This window comes from Psammomys obesus, unplaced genomic scaffold (genome assembly GCF_907164565.1).
Source record: "Psammomys obesus unplaced genomic scaffold, mPsaObe1.curated_primary_1811, whole genome shotgun sequence".
NCBI lineage: Eukaryota > Metazoa > Chordata > Mammalia > Rodentia > Muridae > Psammomys > Psammomys obesus.
Genome location: NW_026592890.1, coordinates 22,404,447 through 22,428,573, shown reverse-complemented (window position 1 = coordinate 22,428,573; position 24,127 = coordinate 22,404,447). Strand labels below are relative to the sequence as shown.

The window sequence follows — 24,127 nt, the reverse complement described above, 5'->3', positions numbered from 1 at the left end:
CTAGTCCCTCAGCTCTGTTTATTGAGATTACAGCCTCTATCCCTCAACTCTTTGTTGTCATTATTGTTTTGGTTTGGTTTTTGAGACAGGTTTGTGTGTGTGTGTGTGTGTGTGTGTGTGTAGCCTTGGCTGTCCTAACACTAGCTCTGGAGATCCACCAGCCTCTGCCTCCCAAGTACCAAGATTAAAGTCGTGCACCACCCTGCCCAGCTCTTCTTCAACTTTGTAATTCTTGGGCAGGATTTATAAACAGAGATGAAAAAAGGACCATCCACACTGGAGTCTTAGAAGGTCAGTTTGTTTGCTCAGGAACATAGTAAGTGGTTCAATATCCTGTTGATAAAGTCTTGCAGCCCACTCCAAACAGGGAAAGGCATGGCTGCCTCTGCAGACACCCACGGAGGGTGTGCTAGCTTCACTTGGTGGTGCACACCTTTAATCCCAGCACTGGAGGCATAGGAAGCAGGTGCCTGAGTTCAAGGCCAGCCTGGTCTACATAGGGAGTTCCAGGCCAGCTGGCTAGATAGTGAGGCCCCAGCTTCTCTTGAAGAAAAGTAAAAATAAGGGGCACACTTACTCAAATCTGTGGCAAAGCCCTTAATCATTGGTCCCATAGCTCGTCTGGGGGATGAGGGAGTTTCTCTGTGGGTAAGGAACAGTAAGAAGTAAATCAAGCAATAAATGAAGACCTTGTCTTTATCTTTTCATTTAGTGGAATAGAAGATGAACCCAACTGAATTCAGTGAAGATGTAGAAGAAGGTAAAAAAGTTTTTAACTGAATATTTTGAATAGGTTACATATTCATATAGTCTCAAATTTTAAAAAAGTATTTAATGAAAAGCCTTCCTACCACTGTTGGCAGCTTCTGTTTCAGGTTGCTTCCTCAAAGCACAGAAAGATAATATTTAGGGGTGGGGTTGGTTGTAGTTCAGTTTTAAAGTCTTTGGCTTGGGTTGGTTAGATCTACCGCACACATGAGATAATTATTTTTTACCCATTATCTCCTCTCTGCAAGACTTTTAAACCCACTTTGAATTGAAACATGATCTTACTGTATAGCATTGGCAGGCAGTAAGTAGGAAAAAGATCATGTTGCTGGGAAGTGCCAGTCAGCAGCATCCTTGAGTGACAGTGTTAGAGGGTGGCCCACAAACACCTGTCACTTAGAGAACCCTGCTGCTCTCCCAGCAGCCGTGGTCTTTCCTACTGAGCCCCATTTTTTCTCTGCCATAGTTCTAAAGAATAACACTGTGAAGGTAGAGGGCGACGATGCTGCTGCTGCGCTGGACTGCTCCCGGAACTCCAGGGCCCCTGAGAAGCACCCTCTGGACGGCGTCCTCACTGCCCTCCAGGATCCCAGCAAGCGGAAGCAGCTGGGCAGCGACGGCCAGCCAGACCCTGTCCCCAGTGTGAAGAGGAGGCGGTTGATACCTGAGGTGAGGGCCTCACCCCCTCTGGTCCAAGATGAATCTCTGCACTCGTGGACATCTGTGCAGCTGTTGAGTTCTTGGGCATGAGAGGGGTTTCACTTAAGCTGTCTCACTTCTAGCTTCAGCTTTTAGAAGGTACTCAGCTGAAATAGTCACCTATGTCCTTATGGGAATAGCAGAGTCTTTATAACACAACTGCTTTTGAGTTACGTGTTTTGCTCTGCCTTTAGGGATGACAAAAACAGTTAACAGATGACCACCACGGCTGTACCTGCAAGGCTGATCCTGGGAAAGTTGGAGTTGCAGGACTTTTCCTAGATTAAGCCTGCATTTATATACACAAGGGACTATTCCCTAAGGAACTCTCAAGTGAATCTTCCTTTCTGCCACAGTTTATCCTCTCTCTATGTATGTTTATGTATGTATATGTACACACACACACACACACACACACACACACACACACACACATATGGCAGTGGTTGGCCTCAAAAGAGACCCAGAGGCCTTAGCAGTCCTGGGATTCAAGGCATGCACCGCTATGCCGTGCTTTTTTCTTTACTAGAAGCTGAGCCCTGCCGTGGTATTGGGCATCATTTACCGCCAAGCTGCATGCCAGATCTTTTTGTACCTCTTATTTTATTAAACAGAGTCTTCTCAAGTTGCCTACTCTTAGTCAGGCATGGTGCCCCAAGCCTTTAATCCCAGGAGACAGAGGCAGGTGGGTCTCTGTGAGGTCAAGGCTAGCCTGGTCTATAAATCAAGTAAAGGACAGCCAATGCTACAAAAAGAAACCCTGTGTCGAAAACAGAAAAACAAAAGAAAAAAAAAAGTTGCCTCTCCTGGGCTTTTAACTTACTTTGTAGCCCAACAGGCCTTGATCTTGCCATTTCTCCTGCCTCCGCCTCCTGAGTAGCTGGCATTATATAATTGTCTGAATTTGCTACATTTTCTTCTTTCTTCTTCTTGACAAAGGCTCACTGCTTTAGCTGACCTGTATACTACCTATGTAGATCAGGCTGGCTTCAAACTTGCTGAGCGCCACCTACCTCTGCCTGCTGTGCTAGGATTTACACCACCACACCCAGCTGCTGCATTTTGTAACCTCACTGAAAACTCCAGCTGCTAAGTCAGACCCAGGTCCCCTTAGCCCTTTCATTCCTGTCCCTCCAGATGATTCCTTGCCTTACTGCAACCTTCATACAGGATCTTCTCTCTGTACCCACACTTCTAATTCCCTGTGGACCCCCACCTCTAAGGTGTGAGCAAGATCTCCTTAATCCTTTCCTGAGGCTCCCTCAGCCTTTTCTTTTAACCCACCTCTATTGTCTCTTCTACCCACCAGCCTACAGAAGCACTGTCTACCAGGCAACCTAAAGAGACTTGTGAAAATACAGTTGAATGAAATAGTGAAAGCAGTTCATGAATGACAGAATTTAAGAATGAACTAGAATCATTAAGGAAACTCAAAGTAGGGTAAATCTGAAAATGAAAAACTTAGGAAGTCAAACAAAAACCTCAGAAATAAGATCCACCAACAGAGGCATGGACATTTGCTTGTTGTCTTGAGCTGGGCTATGGGCTGAGAGAGGGAGAGAATGGCACATTTGCCTCTCATAGGCTTCCGTTCAAGTGGGAAGTGAAAGGTACTCGATGAAGCAGTAGGGACTGAGGAAGGAGGCCTGAGCAGGGCGTGTAGCTAGGATGGAGCTTTCTATGGTCCTGCAAAAACACTTTTATTTTAGTTCTAGGAAAACATTTCCCCAGCGTGTTGCCATACTTGCCTTTGGGAGAACCAGATATGAATTCTAGCCTGCATGCGCACACAGCTTGGAATTTTCAGTCCTGTGCACCAGGGATTCTGTCCTCTCCATGAATGCCTTCCCTCTGAGACAGAGAGGCTGCGCTGCCCTGGTTAGCCCGGAACACTCTACAGCAGAAGCTCATCTCAAGTTTCTGATCCCACTGCTTCTACCTCTGTAGCTCCATCTATAGGTGTTCAGGAGTGTGCCTGGCTTATCAGTGTAAGGGGTGGAATCCAGGGACGCTGGGCGAGCAGTGTGCCAACTGAGCCACATTTCCAGCTGTAGTCACTGTTCTTGTGCTGTGAGGAGACAGTGTTACCAAGGCCACTCTTAGGAAAGAAAGCATTTAATCAGTTTCAGAGGGTGAGTCCATTGTCAGGAGAGGTAGCTGAGAGCTGTATGCAGACCGTGGGCAGAGAGGCAGGCAGAACACGCCCCCAGTGACATACTTCCTCCAACAAGGCCACACCTCCTCATCTTCTGGTGACTAATCTCTGAACCTGGGGGGGGGGGGCATTTGCATTATTTATTTATTTACTGTCTTTCTTTTGGTTTTGTGAGACAGGGTTTCTCTGTGTGGCCTTGGCTGTCCTGGACTTACTTTGTAGACCAGGTCAGCCTTGAACTCATAGAGACCCACCTGCCTCTACCTCCCTAAGTGCAAGTGCTGGGGTTACAGGCGTGTGCCGCCACGGCCATCCATGAGGGGCATTCTTCTACAAACCACCACACGAACCCTTAGTAACTTTTTATGGTGTCCTTTATATAGGTGTGTTTTATTAGGTTTACGTCTAAGCCTTTCTTTTGCATTTATTAATTTGTGTGTGTGTGTCCCCTGATGTGCATGTAGATGGCAGAGGACAGCTCATAAGAGATCTCTTTCCACTTTGTCCTGGGAATGGAATTCAAATCATTACTCTTGAAGGCCAGCATTTATATCTGGATACCATGTGGTTGCCTTAGGCTCTCAGGGACCAGAAGAGCGCATTGGATCTCCTGGAGCTGGAATCACAGATGGTTGTGAGCCAGAAGCCAAACCTTGGCCCTTGTGAAGAGCATCCAGTGAATTGTTTTAACCGTTGATCCGTCTCCACTGGTCTCTCCAGTTCACGAAAAAGCCTCTTCCTTCCAAAGACCCTCACTTCAGTTTTCTTTCCACAGTTTATTACATTAGTACAATGTTGGACAGAAATGATAAGAGGAGACTCATTTGTTCCAAATGATATTAGAAGGTTTCTAGTTCTCACCACAGACTTTTGAGTTAGAGTAGGACTACAGTAGATAATCTTTTTAAATTTTTTACTCGCATCAAGGCCAGGGTGTGTATGTGTGTATGTCAGAGGCCAACTTACAGTACTTGTTCTTTTCTTTTTCCTTTTATGAGACAGGGTCTGTATTAGGTGGTTTTTCCTCTTGTCCTTTAACTCCCAGAATAATAGCTCATGAGACTCATTAAATATTATACAGATACCTGGCCATATAGCTAAGCTCTTCTCTGACTAGCTCATAACTTAATAACCCATTTATACTAATTTTCATTCTGCCATGTGAATGGTTACCTGAGCTCAGTACCACGTGGCCTGTCCTCCTCACATCTTGCCAGCTGAATCTTCCTCGCACCTGACTCTAACCCGGAATCCCTCTGCCTACTGGATGTTCCACCTCCTATTTCCTGCCTAAGCTATAGGCCATAGATTTTTGTTAAATTGGTAGGTGTTATAGATTCCTTCTATAAGGATCTCTCTGGATAGCTCTGGCTGTCCTGGAACTCACAATATAGACCAGGCTGGCCTCAAACTCACGAAGGCTTCAGTCTACTGAGTTCTGGGAGTAAAGATTTGTGCTGGTAGTTTGTTTTCTCCTTCCAACATATGGGTTCAAGGAATTGAACTGAGGCCCTCAGCTTAGTGGCAAGCTAAGCCATCGCAACCCAACTATCCCCAGATAGTACTTTACAAAGTTAGTCCCAACTTACTTAGAATTTTTATTATGACACTTGGGAGGCAGAGCTAGATGGATCTCTGTGAGTTTGAGGCCAGCCTGGTCTACAAAGTGAATCCAAGACAGCCAAGGCTACACAGAGAAACCCTGTCTCAAAAAAAAAAAAAAAAAAAGGAATTTTTATTATGAATGATGTTTTATTTGGGCATTTGTTGATAAAGTCACATGACTGGTTCTCCTTTACTTTGTTGTGATAGATTACATTGTTTTCAAACATTGAAATAGCCAAGATCTGGCCTAGATCATGTGTTGCTTAAAAGAAGGAAAACCCCAACCATTCTATTTTACCAGTGAAGACTCAGGAGCCAGATGATGTGGTGATGCTAGCTCAGAGAGGCAGAGAAAGTAACCAGCTAACCTTCCTTCTCAGCTCAGGTCTGGATGGAAAAAACCCAAAAGGCTCACTAGCTCAGCTGAAGCCCAGGAGCAAAAGGCCAAAAGCTTGCTAGCTCAAAGCAGCAAAAGGTAGGGGGCTGAGGGCCTAAAGCTAGAGCTTGAGCAAATAGTTCTTCTTCACACTGTCTTAAATACCCCTCAACTCAAAGTCCCTCCTACCATTTAATCCCTATCAGCTGGTCTCTTGACCTAGGATTAACTTTATTAAATGCAGTGTACAGAAAGCTTTTAGATTAAAGGTGTGTGATAGGGCTCAACCAAACCAAAGAAACAGGCTTTTACAGGTCACTATTTTGGGCTTTGCAGTGGGATCAAATGTCTTGCAATAACCATGCTCTATAGTTCAGTTTGTTTGTTTTTGGTTGATTGGTTTTGGTTTTTTTGAGACAGGATTTTTCTGTGTATCCTGGTCAGAATACTCACTCTATAAACTAGACTGGCCTCAGATTCAAGGATCTGCTCACCTCTGTCTCAACTTCTGCTTCATAGTGTTCAGAGCTAACCAGGGCAGCACAGCCTGTATCTTAGAGGGGAAAATGTTCAGTGGAGAGAGCAGAATCCCTGGTGCCCTGGGACTGAAGATTCCAGGTTGTGTGCACATGCAGGCTAGAATGCATGCTACGCTGCACCTGGCAGATAAGTTTCATTCATTGTTAGGTTAAGTCCAACAGTATATAATAAGCATTCCTGTATCTGTGTTACTGGGTAATACTGTGTGGAGATTTATTGTTGTGTCATCTGGTTTTAATATTAAAGCAAACTGATCTCATTGAAGGAATCAAGATATAATGTCTATCTTCTTCAAGATACTGTAGAAAAGTCCTACTGGGCAGGAGAGGTGATTCACTTGTGCTTATGTAGGATGCAAAAAAATTCTGGGTTTCAACCTCCAACACTACATAAAATGAGTGATTATAATGGTACAGGCCTGTAATCCCAGCATTCTGGGGTTGGAGGCAGGAAAATCCCAGCTTCAAGGTCAGGGCTATTCTCAGCTACTTAGCTACATAGTTCTATTGAGGCCAGCCTGGAACTTGAGGCCCTGGGTGGGGTTGAGAGGATCCTATAATTTAAAGACATGAAGACACGGCTCTGTGTAACCAAGGCTGACCTCTGTTTCCTGTGTGGTAGGATCACAGTCCATGCAGTGCTGGAGCCTGAACGCAAGGCTTTGTCCATGCTAAGCAGGCACTTCACCAGCACTACACTCTTAGACCCTAAGTTTGTGTGGTTTCTGAGGCAAAGACTTTCTATACTGTGTACCTTAGGCTGGTGTGGAACGTAGCTCAGTCTGACCCGGACTCCATGGTAGTCCTGCTGTATATCAGTCTCCACCACAGTGGGCCATCTCTTCTTCAGTGTTTATGGGATATGCCTTTGAAATCATCAGTTTTGCAAGACTATTAGTTACCGGTTCATCTTCCTAGTATGTTCAACTATATTTAAGATTGTCTGTTTCTTATATAAGTTTTAACAGATTGTGTCTTAAGAAATTGGGTTTAATCCGAGTTATCAACTTGTCTCCCTCCAAAATGCAACTGTAGAGCAATATTCCTCTTATTATCCTTTTGGTGGCCATGAGGTCTTTAGTGATGGCTCCTTGTTTTTTTCTTTTGGTTTTTGGTCTCATGAAATTCGGGCTAGCCTCTCACTATGCACCAGGTCACACATGGAACACAGGATTCTCCTGTTGTCACCTCCCAAGTGCCGGATCACAGGTGTGTGCCACCATGCCCAGCCTTAGATCTGGCTTTTGTAATGTATGCTTTCAGTGATGCATATTTTCATATTTTAATCTTCAAATTGATAAGTTGTGATTTCTTCTTTGACCCATGTATTATTTAATGTTTATTTCCAGCATTGAAGATTGAACATAGCTCCTTGTGCATTCTAAGTAAGCACTGGTGTGCACCCCCAGCCTAGATCTGGTTACTGAGTCACATGGTGGTTGGTTTTAATTATCAGCTTGATGGTCTGTAATTGCCTGGGCAGAGAGTCTCAAGGAGGGATCTTCTGGATCAAGTTGGTGTGTAGGGATTTGTCTTCATTATGTTAACTGGGGGGGGGGGGGAGAACTGCCCACTGTGAGTGGTGCCATTCTCTAGGTGTCGGAGTGGAGAAAATGAGCCGAGCTAAGACATATGACAGCAGGCATGCATTCATCGCTCTCCCTTCCTGATTATGAGGTCTGAACTTCTGTGAGCTTAAAAACAAAACAAAACAAAACCAAAACCAAACCAAAAAATCCTTTCCCTTAATTTGCCGAGGGTTACTTTGGCAGTCTCTGTCTCTTTGTTACATTTAGGTAGTGTGTCACCACTGTTAAAACAGTTTACTCCCAGGTAGGGGGTACATGAGCTTCTGGGCAATTCAGCCTAACTTGCCATACCAGTGCAGTGCTAGTATTACAGAGCAGACTGTCATGTCCAGTTTTTATGTGGGTTCTTGTGTTGTAGGGCTTTAACTGGTTCGTATTTGTTGTTTTTGTTCTTATTTTTATCTTTTTTTATTTGTTGTGTTTTGTGGTTGTTATTTGGTTTGATGTTTTGTCTTCTTATACATGGTTGTGTTTTTTTGTTTGTTTTTTTATTTCAGTTTTTTTGAGACAGGGTTTTTCTATGTAGCCCTTGGCTATCCTAGAACTCCCTCTGTAGACCAGGCTCCTTGAACTCAGAGATCTGCTTGCCTCTAGCTCTGGGATTAAAGGTGTGTGTTACCACTTCCTGTCCAGAACAGGATCTCACCGTGACCCAGGATGGCCTTGAATTTGCTCTGCACTGAACATTTTTACAATAGTTAAAATGCTCCTGCCTCAGTCTTCACACTGTTGGGATTGTGGGACAGCTCTTTTTTAGGTTTTGTGGGGGGTTGTTTTGTTTTTTGAAGCATGGTGTCACCTTGTAGTCCTGCCGACAGCTGTAGCCTTGCTTGGTATATGCTCACTATGTAGGGTAGGCTAGCTTAAAAGTCGTGGAGATCGAGTCTGGAGAGATGGCTCAGTGGTTAAGAGTTCTTCCAGAGGACCAGAGTTCAGTTAATGCCCAGCACCCATATGGTCGCTCATAACTGCTTGTAACTCTAGTTCCAAAGGAATCTAGCACCCTCACACAAGCATACATGCAGCAAAACACCAATTCACATAAAAATAAATAAGTTTTAAAAATTAAAAAAAAGTCACAGAGATCAGCCTGTCTCTGCCTTCCCAGTGTTGAAATTACAGGTTTGGGCAAACAGTATTCTGCCTGTGTGTGTGCCTGCATGCCAGAAGAGGGCACCAGATCTCATTAGAGATGGCTGTGAGCCACCATGTGGTTGCTGGGAATTGAACTGAGGACCTCTGGAAGAGCAGCCAGTGCTCTTAACCTCTGAGGCACCTCTCTAGCCCCATACTCGACTCTTTTGAGATCTGTTTGTTTTGTTTTGAGACAATGTATCTTTACATAGCCCTGGCTGGTCTCCAGCTCAGAGATCCACCTGCCTCTTCAAGGGCTAAGACAGGCACCACCAACACACTGACTTTCTTTTTAGGTTTTAACTGAGCATTTGTTGGATTTCATTTTCTCTCTTTTGTCATAGGAACACCCCACACCCCCACCTCAGCCCCAGTGGTACCCTAGAATACAATATACACCTAAAACTTTTAAAGTTTTCAGGCCCAGGAATATAAGCGCATACAGAATAGGCACACGTGGATCACTGTTAGGTAGGTAAGAGTGCCCTTCGTTTTCTTTTTACATGTATTTGTGTGCAAGCACGCATGCTCAGCAGGCCACAGAGTTTTGTGTCCGAGGACATCTTGCAGGAGCAGGTGCTGTCCTTCTATCTTGTGTGCTCTACCCCAGGAGGCCAGCGTGCTGCTTTGCTGTTTTTTAACAGACCTTTCTGAGGTCCGGCCTTGTCCTCCTCCCCCACCACTCCCTCCCTCCACAGCTGCACTCTCCCTTCCCTCAGGTCATACAGGCGCCGACAAAACACCGTAAATGAATACGCTGTGCTCCAGAACATTCCAGAGTAGTTCTGTTTTTAATTCCTGTGCCACAGTCATGAAGGAATTCTTCTCTGACATTTACTGAAGACCTAGAACTTTTGGAGGTAAAACCCACAAAAAATGTGGATGTCGCCTGCCTGAGACCTGTTGGAGCTTTTAACTCTGAGGCTTGTCGCCTGACTCATCAACTTTCTGGTTTCCCCTCCCTGCCCCTGCTTCCCCTGGAGATGTCTGCTCTTGGCTGTCCTCTGGGTGGCTGTAAGTCTCTGTGCTCACTCTCAGGTTCAGGGGTGGCTGTTGGTTGTGCCCTCTTCTGTCTGGATCCTAGGAAGGTTGTATTTTAAATTTGTTTGAGCTGTTAAAATGAAATAGGACTTTCAATTTCTTTGATAGAACCAGAATCCCAAAAGTTCTCTGTTCCTTTTTATGACCAAATAATAGTCCACTGTGTATTTCATTTTGTTTACCTATTTATCAACTTATAAACATTCTGATTGCTCTCATTTTGTAACTGTCATGAGTAATATTTAAGTAAGACAATTTAAAAAAAAATATCTGTCTGGGCGCTGTGACGCAGCACTCGGGGAGGCAGAGGCAGGCAGATCCTTGTGAGTTCGAGGCCAGTCTGGTCTACAAAGTAAGTCCAGGACAGTCAGGGCTCTTTTACAGAGAAGTGTATGGTGTGTATGGTGTGTGTGCATGTGTCTGAGTGTGAGTACAGAGCTTCTGTGTTGGAAGTCAGTGGATAACCTACCCCCTGTTTGTCCCTCCTCACCTTTCACCTGGAGACAAGCTCCCTTCATCGTTCACTCCGTGTACACCAGGCTGGCCCACCTGAGAGCTATGCCTCCTATCTTGCCTTAGGAGTGATGACACTGTGGATGTCCGCTACTGTGCTAGCTTTTGGGAGGTTCGGGGATTCCACCTCAGTCCTGCACACTGGCACAGCAAGGCCTTTACCCGCAGAGCTGTCTCCCTAGCCTCAGTGACCTCGTGAAAGAGCTGTGATGCTCGAGGAAAAAAATTGAGCTTTCACACCTTTAAGCAGTTTTTGTTTTTGTCTTGTCCATTTATTTATTTATTTATTTGCTTATTTATATATATTAGGTTTTTTGGAGACAGGGTTTCTTTGTGTAACCCTGGCTGTCCTGGCGTTCACTCAAACTTACAGTGATCCACCTGCCTCTGCCTCCCAAGTGCTAGGATTATGGGTGTGCACCACTACACTCAGCTAAATCTTTTGTTTGTTTGAGTTTCTTTTTGTTTTTTGTTTTGTTTTGTTGTGAGGCAGGGTTTCTCTGTGTAGCTCTGGTTGTCCTGGAACTTAGTCTGTAGCCTTGAACTGAGGTCTACCTTCCTTTCTCTTCCCCAAGCTGAGATTAAAGGCGTGTGCTGCCACCATCCTGCTAATAGACCTTTAAAAAACAGAAACTTGTTTTTCTTCCCCAAACTTCCAGTCGTAACTCCCTAATCTGTAGACTACCCGCAGCCACCCCCTTCCACACCTATCAGAGGGAAACCAGCACGGGCTTTCTTAGGAAGCTGTGTGAGCCTTCTAGGCCAGTGGTGCCACCCTCCAGTCAGCTGTGGCCTTCCATTGCTGCCTTCTACCCAGTGGAAGGAGGCAGAGCAGGGACTGTGGGAAGCTGCACCTCACTGAAACCTCATCCATGCGGACACCTTGAGTATACGGATGTTTGACCTGCCTGTATGTATGTTCAACATTTGTATGCCTGGTGTCCTGGGGGTCAGAAGAGGATGTCGTAGCCTCTGGAACTAGAGTTATAGACGTGAGTGCTGGAACTTAAACCCAGGACCTCTGGAAGAGCAACCAGTGCTCTTAACCACTGAGCCATCAATTCAGTCCCCTAACACCTTGTTTATGACTGCCAGTTAATATTGGAACTTCGAAGAAAAACAGCATTCTTGGAAAAGTCTGACAAGGACTGTAGGAAGTCTGGCTCTGCCTCCCTGGAGTGGACATGGTATGCACAGCCATAGTTTCATTTGTTGGTTGACTGAGTTGTGTGTGTGAGTGTACCGTGGCATGTGGCGTGTGGGAGAGGGGCCGTCAAAGAACAGTTCTTCCACCATGTGGGTCCCAGGGACCAAACTTGGTCAGTCTTGGTGGCAAACTCCTTTACCCTGAGTCCACCTTGCCAGCTTGGTAATCATCTCCTTGTTCACAGCAGTGGTAGTTAAGAGCTGTGCTGGGAAGAGGTTAGCTCTGTTCTCCCAGGGCTTTGATCTGTGTTGATCCTCCACTGTGGCTGGGTTTTCAGTTGGAGGGTAGAAAAGACATTTCATTCATGGTACACTCGGTGTCCTGTATGGATCTGATTGCTGAACAACCTGGGGGGTTCCTAAGCTGCCTTACAGAAACTGAGGCAGGTAGAGATTGCCATTTTTTCCTATTAAAGGGAGGAAGGCTTAGAACTTGGTGCTGCCAAGCCTGCTCTGTGGGAACAGTGCACTTACCTGGGAGCTGGTGTGATGAGGGCTACAGAGATGTTTGTGAGGTGCCGTGGGAGTCTTAGATGGGGACTCCTTCCAGGTTCTGTGCATGGCATCGGGAAGCCTGAAGACAAAGAAGCATGAGAGGCAGTCTGAATGTGACTCTTTCCTAGTGTGCCCAGGGTCTTGCTTAGTTCCCAGGGGCCATTTTTCTATCAGCTGTAGGTAGATGGAACCCGAGAGACCTGTCACTTAAATGGAGAATTCTGTTGAAAGTGCAAGGTAAGTATTGCCCTTAGCCTCCTACCACCATGTCACACGGCCTATGCTTGATGTCACATAATTTTCCACTCCTGCTTCCCACGGGCATGCTGCTCTCTTGGCCTTCCATTTTGCTGACTTCCTGGCCACTGGTTAGCCACTCACCATTCACTGAACTGAATTCAGTAACTGCTCTAGGATCTGGGGTCTGATGGTGAAGGCCAGTACTCCCGCACTGGTGTCCGTACCCCTGGTGTCTCCCCAGGATGTCTACTGCCTCTCACTTGCATGGCAGGGTCAGCTTCTCATTTCATCCCATTCTCCAGCTGAGGTCTTCAGGCCTCTCGCGAGCCTTCAGGTGCTGGTGAATGAAATGCCCGCCAGGATCTAGGCTAGATGCTGGCATCAGGGCTGGAGCTCTGCCACAGAGTACCCATATGGCGGGAAGATGCACCTTGAGAATTGGGAACTGTCAGCCAGATACTCTGTGCCAAGTAGCACAAATTTAAAGATTTCTTGATATCCCTAGACAGCTGAGCAGAGATTTTTATCATCGGCAGTAAACGCAGCCAGCGCAGCGTTGCCTTGGCAGCATTTGTGGAATTATTTGAGTACTGAATTGACAGGATACAAGTGTAGGGGTATCTCAGAACCTTCCATTTGGCTACTTGTGTTTTATGTTGAATTGTGTATCCAGTGTTTCTGTGAGTGAAGAACATTGCCCTCTACTGGGACTCTATTATGCTTGGTAGGAATGGCAACATTTGTTTAAAAAGACTAAGACTAGCCAGACATGGTGGCATATGCCTGTCATCCCAGCACGCAGGGAGGCAGAGGCTAGTAGATCTCTCTGAGTTCAAGGCCAGACTGATCTACAAAGCAAGCCCAGGACAGACAAGGCTATATAGAGAAACCCTGTCTCAGGAAAGGAAGAAGGAAGGAAGGAAGGAAGGAAGGAAGACTGGGTTGAGGATCATGGGGGCAGTTTCCAGTTAGGTATTCTCTCACATCTTGCCCACACAGGAATATAGAAGAATCCAGAGATTTATTGAGTCAGTGTCCTAGGAATCTTAACCTGTACCTCTCTTCCATATTGTCCACTTGGGCAAGTCTCCTTCCAGAACACTGACTGTACAGTAAGAGTTCCTCTAATAACCTTAATGTTAGCACAGAGTTCTGCTTCATGTATGCAGGTGGAACCGCTTGTTATGAAGCAAACATTGCCTATGAAAAGTGCACAGGCCACATGGTGCACATCTTTAATCCCAACACTGGAGGCAGAGGCAGGCTCACATTCCAGATAGCCAGGGTTATACAGAGAAACCTGTCTCAGAAAAGCAACCAAACAAAAGCTTTTCTGTAGCATTTGCAGTTATTGTGATTACAAACTTGAAAACTTTCCATGTCGGCAAAACCCCATGATGTGTGAAACTTAATATCTTGGTTTTATTTTATTATTCTTTAATTACTAATGCATGTGTGTTGGTGTGGGAATGTGCACCTGAGTGCAAGTGTCCGAGCAGGCCAGAGGTGTCTGGAGTGGTTGTGAGCTACTTGACGTTGGTGCTAGGAACCAAACATGGGTCTTGCAGACACAAGCTTCTCTGCTGAACCGTAGCCCCAGGCACACCCCCTGACCACCAGAATTATTTTGTTGCAATAGAACTTAATACATAAAATTGCTGAAGATCTAACTTGGTCTACAGAAATTGACAAGCAAGAGTTTGCTAGGGCAGCGCTCCCGCAATGGCCTACCGCTGCAAACCCTCCAGAGCCAGGCTGCTCGGGTGTGCATGGGTGCCTGCAGTGGAGCGGCACTGGCTTGGATGCCCATTTGTGCCCTTACTTTTCTGTTCTGTGTGTATTTTTCCTCTTCCATTTTTTTCTTATCTTGGTTGTGACACTGGGTCAACTTCTTAATATGCTAACCTGAAAAAGATTATCAGAGGTGAAGATTCTCCTTGTTCTTCAAAGCTTCATACTTATTTGGCTGACCCTGCTTGTAGCTTCAGCACTTGTACGCTTTTCTGTCTCTGACTAAGGAAAGCACGCATAATCTGGCTCAGACACTGAGCCCACAGGGAACCGCCACCGGCCCTGCTTGGGTGTTTCTTTGTTTGTGACAGTCTGATAAGGACCTTAGGTCTCACAGCATGAACCTCCTGAAATCTGCCTGGCACAACCACATGTGGATTTTGGTGCTTTCCCGACTGTCTTGGTATAAAGGTAAACAATCCTGTTGCCAGCCCATGACAGCATGTCAAATGCTGGACCATTCTGAGTGCCTCTGAGCACCAGAGTGAAGATTCTTAGTTTTGTCTTCCCTTTTCTGACCTTTGTCTTTTTGTTGTTTAAGATAGGGTCTCAGCCGGGTGCGGTAGCACACGCCTGTAATCCCAGCACTCTAGGAGGCAGAGCAGGTAGATCGCTGTGAGTTTGAGGCCATCCTGGTCTACAATTGGAGTCCAGGTCAGCCACGGCTACACACAGAAACCCTGTCTCAAAAAAGGGGGGTTTCTCATGTAGTCCAGGTTGGCCTAAAACTCTATGTAGATGACTTATTACTGACACTCCTGCTTCAGCCTCTCCAATATCAACACTGCAGACGAGCACCGCCACGGCTAGCTGTGCACAGTGCTGGGGTCCCAACCTGGGCTTTCTACCAACTTGGTGACATTACAGTCCTTTCACTTTAAAAAACAAGCTCTTTCTCTGTAGCCCAGGCTGGCCTCAAACCCCCAGCAATCCTGTCTCTGCTTCCCAAGAGCATCACCACCGCCCGGCTGTGTTCCTTACTGCAGTAGGAAAATCTTATCTAAAAACTAGGAGGGGGTGGGGCAGGCTAAGAGCCCGTACAGCGTTTTCAGAGTCCCCAAGTCCAGCACTTGTCTCAGACAGCTTACAGCTGCATGTAACAGTAGCAGTTTCTGAGCTCTGTAGTCACATGCTCATACCCATACACATGCAAATACATACACATAATTTAAAAATATTTATTTTACATGTACAAATGTTTTTTCCTGCATGAGGTATACGTACCACATGAATGTCTGGTGCCTGAGGAGAACAGGGTGTCAGATTCCCTGAAACTGCAATGTCAGCTGGTTAGGAGCCATCATGTGGGTGCGGGGAACCAAACCTGGGTCTTCTGGAAGAGCAGCCTAACCTATTAACCAATGAGCCATATCTCCTAAAAGTAAATAAACACATTTATTTAAATAAAATTTAGAAGGGCTGGGTTTAGCTCTGGCAGAGCATTAGGGTAGCTGGGTGCTTGAAGTCTAACATGCCTGAGGCCCTGGATTCAGCACCTCTCCTGGGGGTTAGGGGCCAGTCCTTACTCCCCTGGCAAATAGCCAAACAAAAGAACTCTCTGAAGTGTTTATAATCCCCTTCAGTTCAGTCTCTTTAGTCTCCTGAGCAGTGCCTGTGCATTGAGCGCGATCACGACAACTTAATAGAAGGTCCACATCATTACTTCTCCTGTGCTTAAGAAGAGCCTGTCGAGTATAATCTCATAGTTAAGTATTTCCTGTTGTTTGGCCCTGTGCTTGGCATGCATTATCTCATTGTATCTCAAAAATGACCTGCTGCAAGACAGAAGCTGAGGCATGAAAGGTCACACAGGGCAGGCCCTGGCTGGTGGCCGAGCACCTGTGCACTTTGCTACCTCTGTCCTTGTGGCTTTGTGAAGCCGGGTTTTGTTGGGGGGGGGGTTCTTGTTTTGTCTGTTGTTTTGATCTTCGCCTGCCCTGTTTTTCTTGGATGCGTTTGGCGAGCACGCTACTACAGTGCTCCACCCCAGTGTCCAAGGCTTTCTTTTCTTAGGCAGAGACTGGGCAGTGGGAAGACATCTGCCTGTGCCAGGAGGCAGTAGGATTAAAGGCATCTTTAATCCCAGCCTCTGAGAGGCGGATCTCTGTGAGTTCCAGACCAGCCTGGTCCACAGAGCTGATTCTGAGACAGCTTGACTTAAAAAACAAAAACAAAAAATCTGCCCTGCTGTCGTCAGCAGCTACTCAGTGGTTCTTCCCTGTTCCGGCCACTTGACTTGGCTCAGGTGGAGGACAGATCAGAAATGGTGTGCTCCGTTATTCAGTGCGATGAGAGGGGAGGGGTCACCAGGAGGGAGCAGGCGGCAGACCACCCACCACCTCCTTACCCAACCAAGGGAGCCCTCTGCCTCCGGAAGTGTCAGCAGAGTTAGGGACCGGGGCCACTCACCCTTGTGTTAGTCTCTCAGATCTACCACAAAGCAAGCACTTGGCCACCACCATGGGAATCAGAACGTCATCACGGATCCCTTTGTATTCCTGACCCTGTAACTCAGATGGTGTCAAGGTGGAGAGGGAGCCCCCATCTTTGAGGACAACAGAAAGCCACCACCAAAATCAATTCGGGAGAAGGGAATCCTGGGTGGGGGTGAAGTGTGGCTCAAGCTGAGTCTGTGTAAACAGCCCCGGGTCAGTCCCTGGAAACGCAGGAGTTTCTTTACGGCCAGGCTGCTCTCCTGTGACTCTGTCTTACCTTAAAGAGGGTCCAGGAGGTGCTTCACTCATCAGAGCATGGGGGGTGCAGGAAGCGGCCTCAGTTCATTTTGCTGGAGCTGCTTTTCTTAGCAGTGCTGCCGCCAGGGTAAGTGTTACCTATTGAGTGCCCTTTCACCCCACGTTTGTTTAGGCTACAAAGAACTAAGACTGGTTATCTTGACACAGATCAGCCTGGGTGGGGTAAACTGAGGCCACACTGTCTTCTAGACCCTGAGGACCCTCCAGTACCTCCAGAGCCACAGCTCCCAGTCTAGTTGAGCAGAAGCTCGTGCTGTGTATATTTGAGTTTGAGCACTGCTGGGCTCATCTGTGTTTTCCCAGCTGTAGGAGGAGGATCTTGGGTGCCCCTGGAGTGTGCATGCTCCCCTGTTAACCTGCTACTACCACTCAATCTGCATGTCTTGGGTATATATCCTAGCAAGTTCCTGGTTCAAATTAAACGTTTGTCAAGAATAGCTTCGTTATTCATTTATAACTGAGGTCTGTTAATAGTAAGTGAAGTATGTGATTTGAAGCTGTGGCTTGTGTGCCTGTCAGTCAGTCACCACCCCAGTCTGTCTTTCTCCTCTGTCCTTTGTGCCTCCCACCCCCAGGCAACCATTGATCTGTTTTCTGGCACTATCATACATGTACTTTCCAGAATTTTTATACAGGTGAAATTGAATAGTCTGGCCTTTTGATTATATGGCTTCTTTCACTCAACAGTTATTTTTGAGGTTTATCAGCTCTTTTTTCTTCCTTTCTTTCTAAATGTATCATATAACCTAGGATGGCCTTGAACTTCTGATCTTGTTGCTTTTACCTCCCAAGTACTGGTGCTAACATGTACCCCTATGCCCATGTTTAATGTGTTTGCTTGGTTTGGTGGTTGTTTGTTTAGTGGGGGTCAGTGCTGGAGTCTTGAATACTAGCAAGCACTGTACCACTTTTTTTTACAGCCTTATCCAAGGATTATAGATGCGCATACTGTATCCAGCTAATGTCTAAGTTTAAGCATAGCTGTGTGTGTGTTGTGTATTTAAGTCCAGCCTTGCTGGGCTCGGTGGTACATACTTGTAATCCCAGCACTCAGAGAGGCAAAAGCAGGTGGATATCCATTAGTTTGAGGCCAACCTGGTATACAGAGTGAGCTTCAGGACAGCCAAGGCTACACAGAGAAGCCATGTCTCAAAAAACAAAAACCAACCCCCCCCCAAAAAAAAAAAAAAAAAAAAAAAAGTCTGGCCTAAAACTGATAGCAAATCCTCATGTCTCTTTTTGGCTGCCTGAATTCCTAGGGTATTAGTTAAGAGCCACCAAGCCTGACCCATGACCCATTTTCAATTACAGTTTGGACTAAAATAATTTATTCAATATTTATTACATATGGATATCCAGTCATTCAGAATTATTTGGTGGAAACTCTCCTTTTGCCCCCAAATTACTCTTGATTCTTTGTCACAAGTCACCTGTCTTTCTGCATATTAAAAAACAATCTCGGAAGACATCGCTTTGAAACAGGTAGCGACCACAGGGGCAAGCAGCAAGGTCCCAGAGCCTGAGCACAGGTTTGAAGCTGAGAATGGTGAGAGGAGAGGACGGGTGTGCTACCCCAAGCTTCTCCATAGTGCTTACTCTTTCCCACAACTTTGGTCAGAGGAGGCTGGTCAGTAGTCCCTAGCCAGCACTCAGGAGCTCAGGACAGGTGTTCATCCATGGCACGGGGTGGTGCTCTCCTCCCCTGGAGTGCTGGCTTTGCTGGGATGCTGTACCAGCGGCCATACTGAGGCGGCCCACAGTCAGTGACAGCATCTTGGCTTCATGGACCACAGGAGGTTCTGGTCCAGCCTTTGTCTAACGTGAACCGATGGTGAGTCCTGGCAGCCATAGAGCAGGCAGCCTGCTGCTGTGCTCCTGCTATCTGCTGCGTGCCTCATGGAAACTTGCTCCTAGAAGCTACCCTAGCCAGAGCTACCCTAGCCATGCGATCTCTATAATGGCAGGAGCGTTCCTGGGTCTAACATGAGCCCTTTCCCAAGGACTGGGGAGATGGGACAAGTTAGCCCCCAGATGCTACTGTGTACTTGTGGTACATTCCTGGGTGGACAGGGAAGCATTGACCTTGGGCACTTCGTGCTGTCCCAGCCCAATTTAGTGCAGTGTGTCAGAACACACACCTAACTGCACAATGGTCTCTGTTTCTTAGGCGCTCCTGGCAGGCATGCGCAACCGTGAGAACAGCTCACCCTGCCAGGGCAATGGCGAGCCTGCCAGCAGGGGCAGGAGTGGGAGCTCTGTGTGGCCTGCTGAAGAAGAGCCTTCCAATGAGACCACCACGCCTTCCTACAAGAAGCCTCTGTACGGCATCTCCCACAAGATCATGGAGAAGAAGAACACGCCCTCGGGGGACCTGCTCAGCCCCTACGAGCTCTTTGAGAAGGCAAATTCCAGCAACAGCCCCTCTCCTCTGCGCCTGCTGAATGAGTCTCAGAAGCGGGACTGTGGTGCCGGGGTTGCCGCCGACGGGGACCCCAATATCTACTTCCTGATCCAGAAGATGTTCTACATGCTCAACACGCTCACATCTAACATGTCCCAGCTTCACAGCAAGGTGGACCTGCTCTCCCTCGAGGTGAGCCGCATCAAGAAGCAGGTGAGCCCTTCCGAGCTGGTGGCCAAGTTCCAGCCTCCCCCGGAGTACCAGCTCACGTCTGCCGAGCTGAAGCAGATCGTGGAGCAGAGCCTGTCCTGCGGAGACCTGGCCTGCCGCCTGCTGGTGCAGCTCTTCCCGGAGCTCTTCAGCGACGTGGACTTCTCCCACGGCTGCAGTGCCTGTGGCTTCGCCGCCAAGCGGAAGCTGGAGTCTCTGCACCTCCAGCTGATCCGCAGCTACGTGGAGGTCTACTACCCCGCTGTGAAGGACACAGCTGTGTGGCAGGCCGAGTGCTTGCCACAGCTGAATGACTTCTTCAGCCGCTTCTGGGCCCAGCGGGAAATGGAAGACGCCCAGCCGGGCGGCCAGGTCACCAACTTCTTTGAAGCAGACCAAGTGGATGCCGGCCACTTCCTGGACGGCAAGGACCAAGAGGAAGCTCTGTCTGTGGACCGCAGCAGCACCATCGCCTCGGACCATGTGGTGGACACACAGGACCTCACCGAGTTCCTAGACGAGGCCTCCTCTCCGGGGGAGTTTGCGGTGTTCCTCCTGCACCGGCTCTTCCCGGAGCTGTTTGACCACCGCAAGCTGGGCGAGCAGTACAGCTGCTATGGCGATGGTGGCAAGCAGGAGCTGGATCCCCAGAGGCTGCAGATCATCCGCAACTACACGGAGATCTACTTTCCTGATATGCAGGAGGAGGAGGCGTGGCTGCAGCAGTGTGCCCAGCGCATCAACGACGAGCTAGAGGGCCTGGGGCTAGAGGGGGGCAGTGAGGGTGAGGCCCCACGGGACGACTGCTACGACTCCTCCAGCCTGCCAGACGACATCTCGGTGGTCAAGATAGAGGACAGCTTCGAAGGCGAGCGGCCTGGCCGGCGCTCCAAGAAGATCTGGCTGGTGCCCATTGACTTTGACAAACTGGAGATCCCACAGCCTGACTTCGAGGTGCCAGGCTCAGACTGCCTGCTGAGCAAGGAGCAGCTGCGCAGCATCTACGAGAGCAGCCTGTCCATTGGCAACTTTGCCTCCCGCCTGCTGGTGCACCTGTTCCCGGAGCTCTTCACCCACGAGAACCTGCGCAAGCAGTACAACTGCAGCGGCTCGCTGGGCAAGAAGCAGCTGGACCCCGCCCGCATCAGGCTGATCCGCCACTACGTGCAGCTGCTCTACCCGCGAGCCAAGAACGACCGCGTCTGGACTCTGGAGTTCGTGGGCAAGCTGGACGAGCGCTGTCGGCGCAGGGACACGGAGCAGCGGCGCTCCTACCAGCAGCAGCGCAAGGTCCATGTGCCTGGCCCTGAGTGCCGGGACCTAGCCAGTTATGCAATCAACCCCGAGAGGTTCCGAGAGGAGTTTGAGGGGCCCCCGCTGCCTCCTGAAAGGAGCAGCAAAGACTTTTGCAAAATACCCTTGGACGAGCTGGTGATCCCCTCGCCCGACTTTCCGGTGCCTTCCCCCTACCTGCTGTCAGACAAGGAGGTACGCGAGATCGTGCAGCAGAGCCTGTCGGTGGGCAACTTCGCCGCCCGGCTCCTGGTCAGGCTCTTCCCTGAACTCTTCACAGCCGAGAACCTTCGACTGCAGTACAACCACTCCGGGGCTTGCAACAAGAAGCAGCTGGACCCCACGAGGCTGAGGCTCATCCGCCACTACGTGGAAGCTGTCTACCCCGTGGAGAAGATGGAGGAGGTGTGGCACTATGAATGTATACCTAGCATCGACGAGCGGTGTCGCCGCCCCAACAGGAAAAAGTGCGACATCCTCAAGAAAGCCAAGAAAGTGGAGAAGTGACAGGGCCAGAACTGCCCAGGAACTTGGGCCACCGCAGGCTGCGCAGTGGGTGTCCTTGGGACTGAGCGTTCTCTCGGGGCTCGTGTACGGTATCCACAGACAGGCACCTTATGTCAGTGGGGAGAGGTTTCCTACATTTGCACACGTAAACACCTACCCAGCCACAAGAAAGAAGCCTTGAATTCCGTCTCTTGTATTCATGCCTTTGTTCTGTGTTCCCTGGTGGCACAGCCAGAGTTTGGGGGTAGCCAAGCTGTGAAATCAGAGAATCGGTAGGGTAGGGTCCCTTCTCAGGGCTGGGGCGCCTTCCCTAATTCTTACAGTTCAAAACACAAATGTAGAGTAGATGTGGCCCACAGCTCCAGGCGGAGGCGGGTGGACCTCTGCGAGCGTGAGGCCAGTGTAGTCCACCTGGTCTATACCAGGGCTGCATCATGAGACGTTGTCTCAAAAGCGACAAAATGCAAGCTGAGCAACTTGTTTCTCTCCCCGGGTTTTACAGCTTCCATTTTTATCTTTTTTTTTTTTTTTTTAATTAAATGAAACCATTTTAAAGAAGATCATTGGGCTCTTTGGGAGCCATTTTATTAGGGAAAAAAAAACTTAAATATTTGAGATGAGATGCTCTAAGATTACTTCGGTTGCCAGGATTTTTAAAGATGATTTTAGATTTATGCTTTTTTTTTTTTTTTTTCTTTTTTAAAGAAATGCCATGTTCAGGCATTCTGGATAACCGGCTTCAGGTGGCATAGTGACTGGTTTACTAATCCTGTGTTTGACATCTGATTTTGGAAGAGTCCAGAGGCCTCTTGGATTCAGCAGACAGGATGGGATAGAAGTAGTGTGTAGCCCTTCTGCTCTATGTGAGTTTCCTTTCTGCTGTGGTCCCCAGAAAGGTTACCTGTGGCTCAGCCTGCCTGCCACTGCGATGTGGTGCTCACTGTGTAGACGAGAACACTGGAAGATGATATGAATGTAGATAGAGGTGGAGGCACAGTTCTTATGGTCTTCATGCGAGCTGTGTCCTTCCGTAGCCCTGTCCCTTCTCCACACATCGCTGCTGGCTTGGAGGGACAGACACATTGGGACGCAATGTGTAGGGACATTTTTGTGTGATTTATGGGTGGGCTTCTCTTGGGTTCACCAAGAACTGTTTACTTTCCCCGTATTTGTACAAAGCCCATGTCCCCAGACCTCAGTGTTAGCTCCTCCCACGAACAGCATGGCCTTGAACCTCCAAAGCCCAGGCTCTTTCGCAGGTGTTGGAAGGACCCAAACCATCTTAAATGAAGCGCCCATGCCCCTTCCCAGCCCCTCAGACCCTTTTCCCTCAAATCTTCCAGGAAGTTCTGCCTCCCTCCCCTGGCCCATCCCTAGCATGGAGGTACACACCTCTATGTGCCCCTCCCCCACTGGGGCCAGATGCCTAAGAAGGAAAAGAAACAGTGTTTCTCAAACTGAATTCATCTGATCATTGACCTAAAGATTGAGTTGTCCAGGGTGGTCATAAAACCCTATTATGGGACATTACAGATGTGATAACTTAATGGCTTAATATGTTGCTACCTTAATATGCAGAAATGATAGAAATAATCTATGAATTTTCTCGTACCGATAAGAACTTTAGTTCTAGAAGACAATATGATGTAATTTTGCATGTACCCAGTGGCCATTTAAAAGAAAAGTTCTGAATACTATGAAGCTTCTATTCATTGGCATTTTCATATTATTTATGCTGTAACTGTAAACCTAAATTATTGACATTGGAAGTGCCCAGTGTGGCCTTCTGTCAGTGCCCACACCCGCATCTCCTTACTAAAAAGTGAGATGAGGACTCCACAGACAGCAAGGCAGCCTTGTGCCCAGAAGTACCGGCAGCCAGAAGAATCTCCTTTTCCCCTCACTCGGGTCTCTCTCTAATGCCTTAGTCACACACACACTACCCCAAAGATGGCTGTGGCGCCCTCTCTGCTTCCACTAGAGAATTCCACGGGCTTTGTTCTGGTCTTAAGGATGAAACCGAGAGGATTCCAAGCCATGTGAAAACTGTCCTGCTTTCTGGAGAGCGGAATGTGGCCCTGCAACATCAGAAGCACAATCGGTTACTAAGTTTTTAGAAGCCCTGTCTACTCACATCAGAGAAATGGCGGCTTCTAGGAATTAGAGCGTGACTTTGTAACACAGAGCATGTTAGATTCTGGGAAACTGTATTTTGGTTTCCTGAACACTTTAACTATGTAGGGCTTCTTCCCCGCCCCCGCCCCCTCCCCCATGCCCCAAATCCCATTGTCCCTTTCAATGAAAAAAGGTGGACACTCGGGGAGCTGTTTCCTGGCCCCGCTGGACTGTATGGTGTCCTCACTTTCCCATCCATACAGGCGGTTCCAGTGGGCTTTTTTTTTTTTTCATGAAGCAATATAAATATAAAATACTTATTTTTTCAGAATTTAATAGGTCTCATGAAATCTGTTGGCAACTGCTTTCCTTGTTCCCCATCTAAATTCCTTGTTTGTGTTTTGGATTATTTTTGCCTTTTATCCGGAGGACTAAAGATTAGCACAGACATTCTGATGTTAAGTAAAATAGTATGTCACAGTAGGTGGTGTAATGGTCTTGGTTTTCTCTGTTAGTAAGTTGTAAAAGAATGTATGAAGATAGTCTTGAATGTACAGTGTTGAATCCTGCTTCAGTTCATGTGGCCATGTCTGTTTGATGACAAATGTTTGTCAGGGAATAAGTGTCTCTTGTCATTAGCGCTCAGTGCCCTCCCCCTTCAGTGTTGAGCCCCAAACCTTCCTTTCTATTTAAGTGA

The 24,127-nt window shown here is 47.6% G+C and overlaps 1 protein-coding gene across 1 annotated transcript; it reads left to right on the top strand.

Moving 5' to 3' along the window:
* Nucleotides 1–722: 722 nt before the first annotated feature.
* Bend3 (BEN domain containing 3) lies at nucleotides 723–23,581 on the top strand. The gene is made up of 3 exons (XM_055616189.1): nucleotides 723–760; nucleotides 1,235–1,437; nucleotides 19,072–23,581. Exons 1-3 carry the CDS (start codon nucleotides 724–726, stop codon nucleotides 21,313–21,315), a joined length of 2,484 nt encoding a protein of 827 aa, XP_055472164.1. The 5' UTR covers nucleotide 723; the 3' UTR covers nucleotides 21,316–23,581.
* The last annotated feature ends 546 nt before the right edge of the window (nucleotides 23,582–24,127 follow it).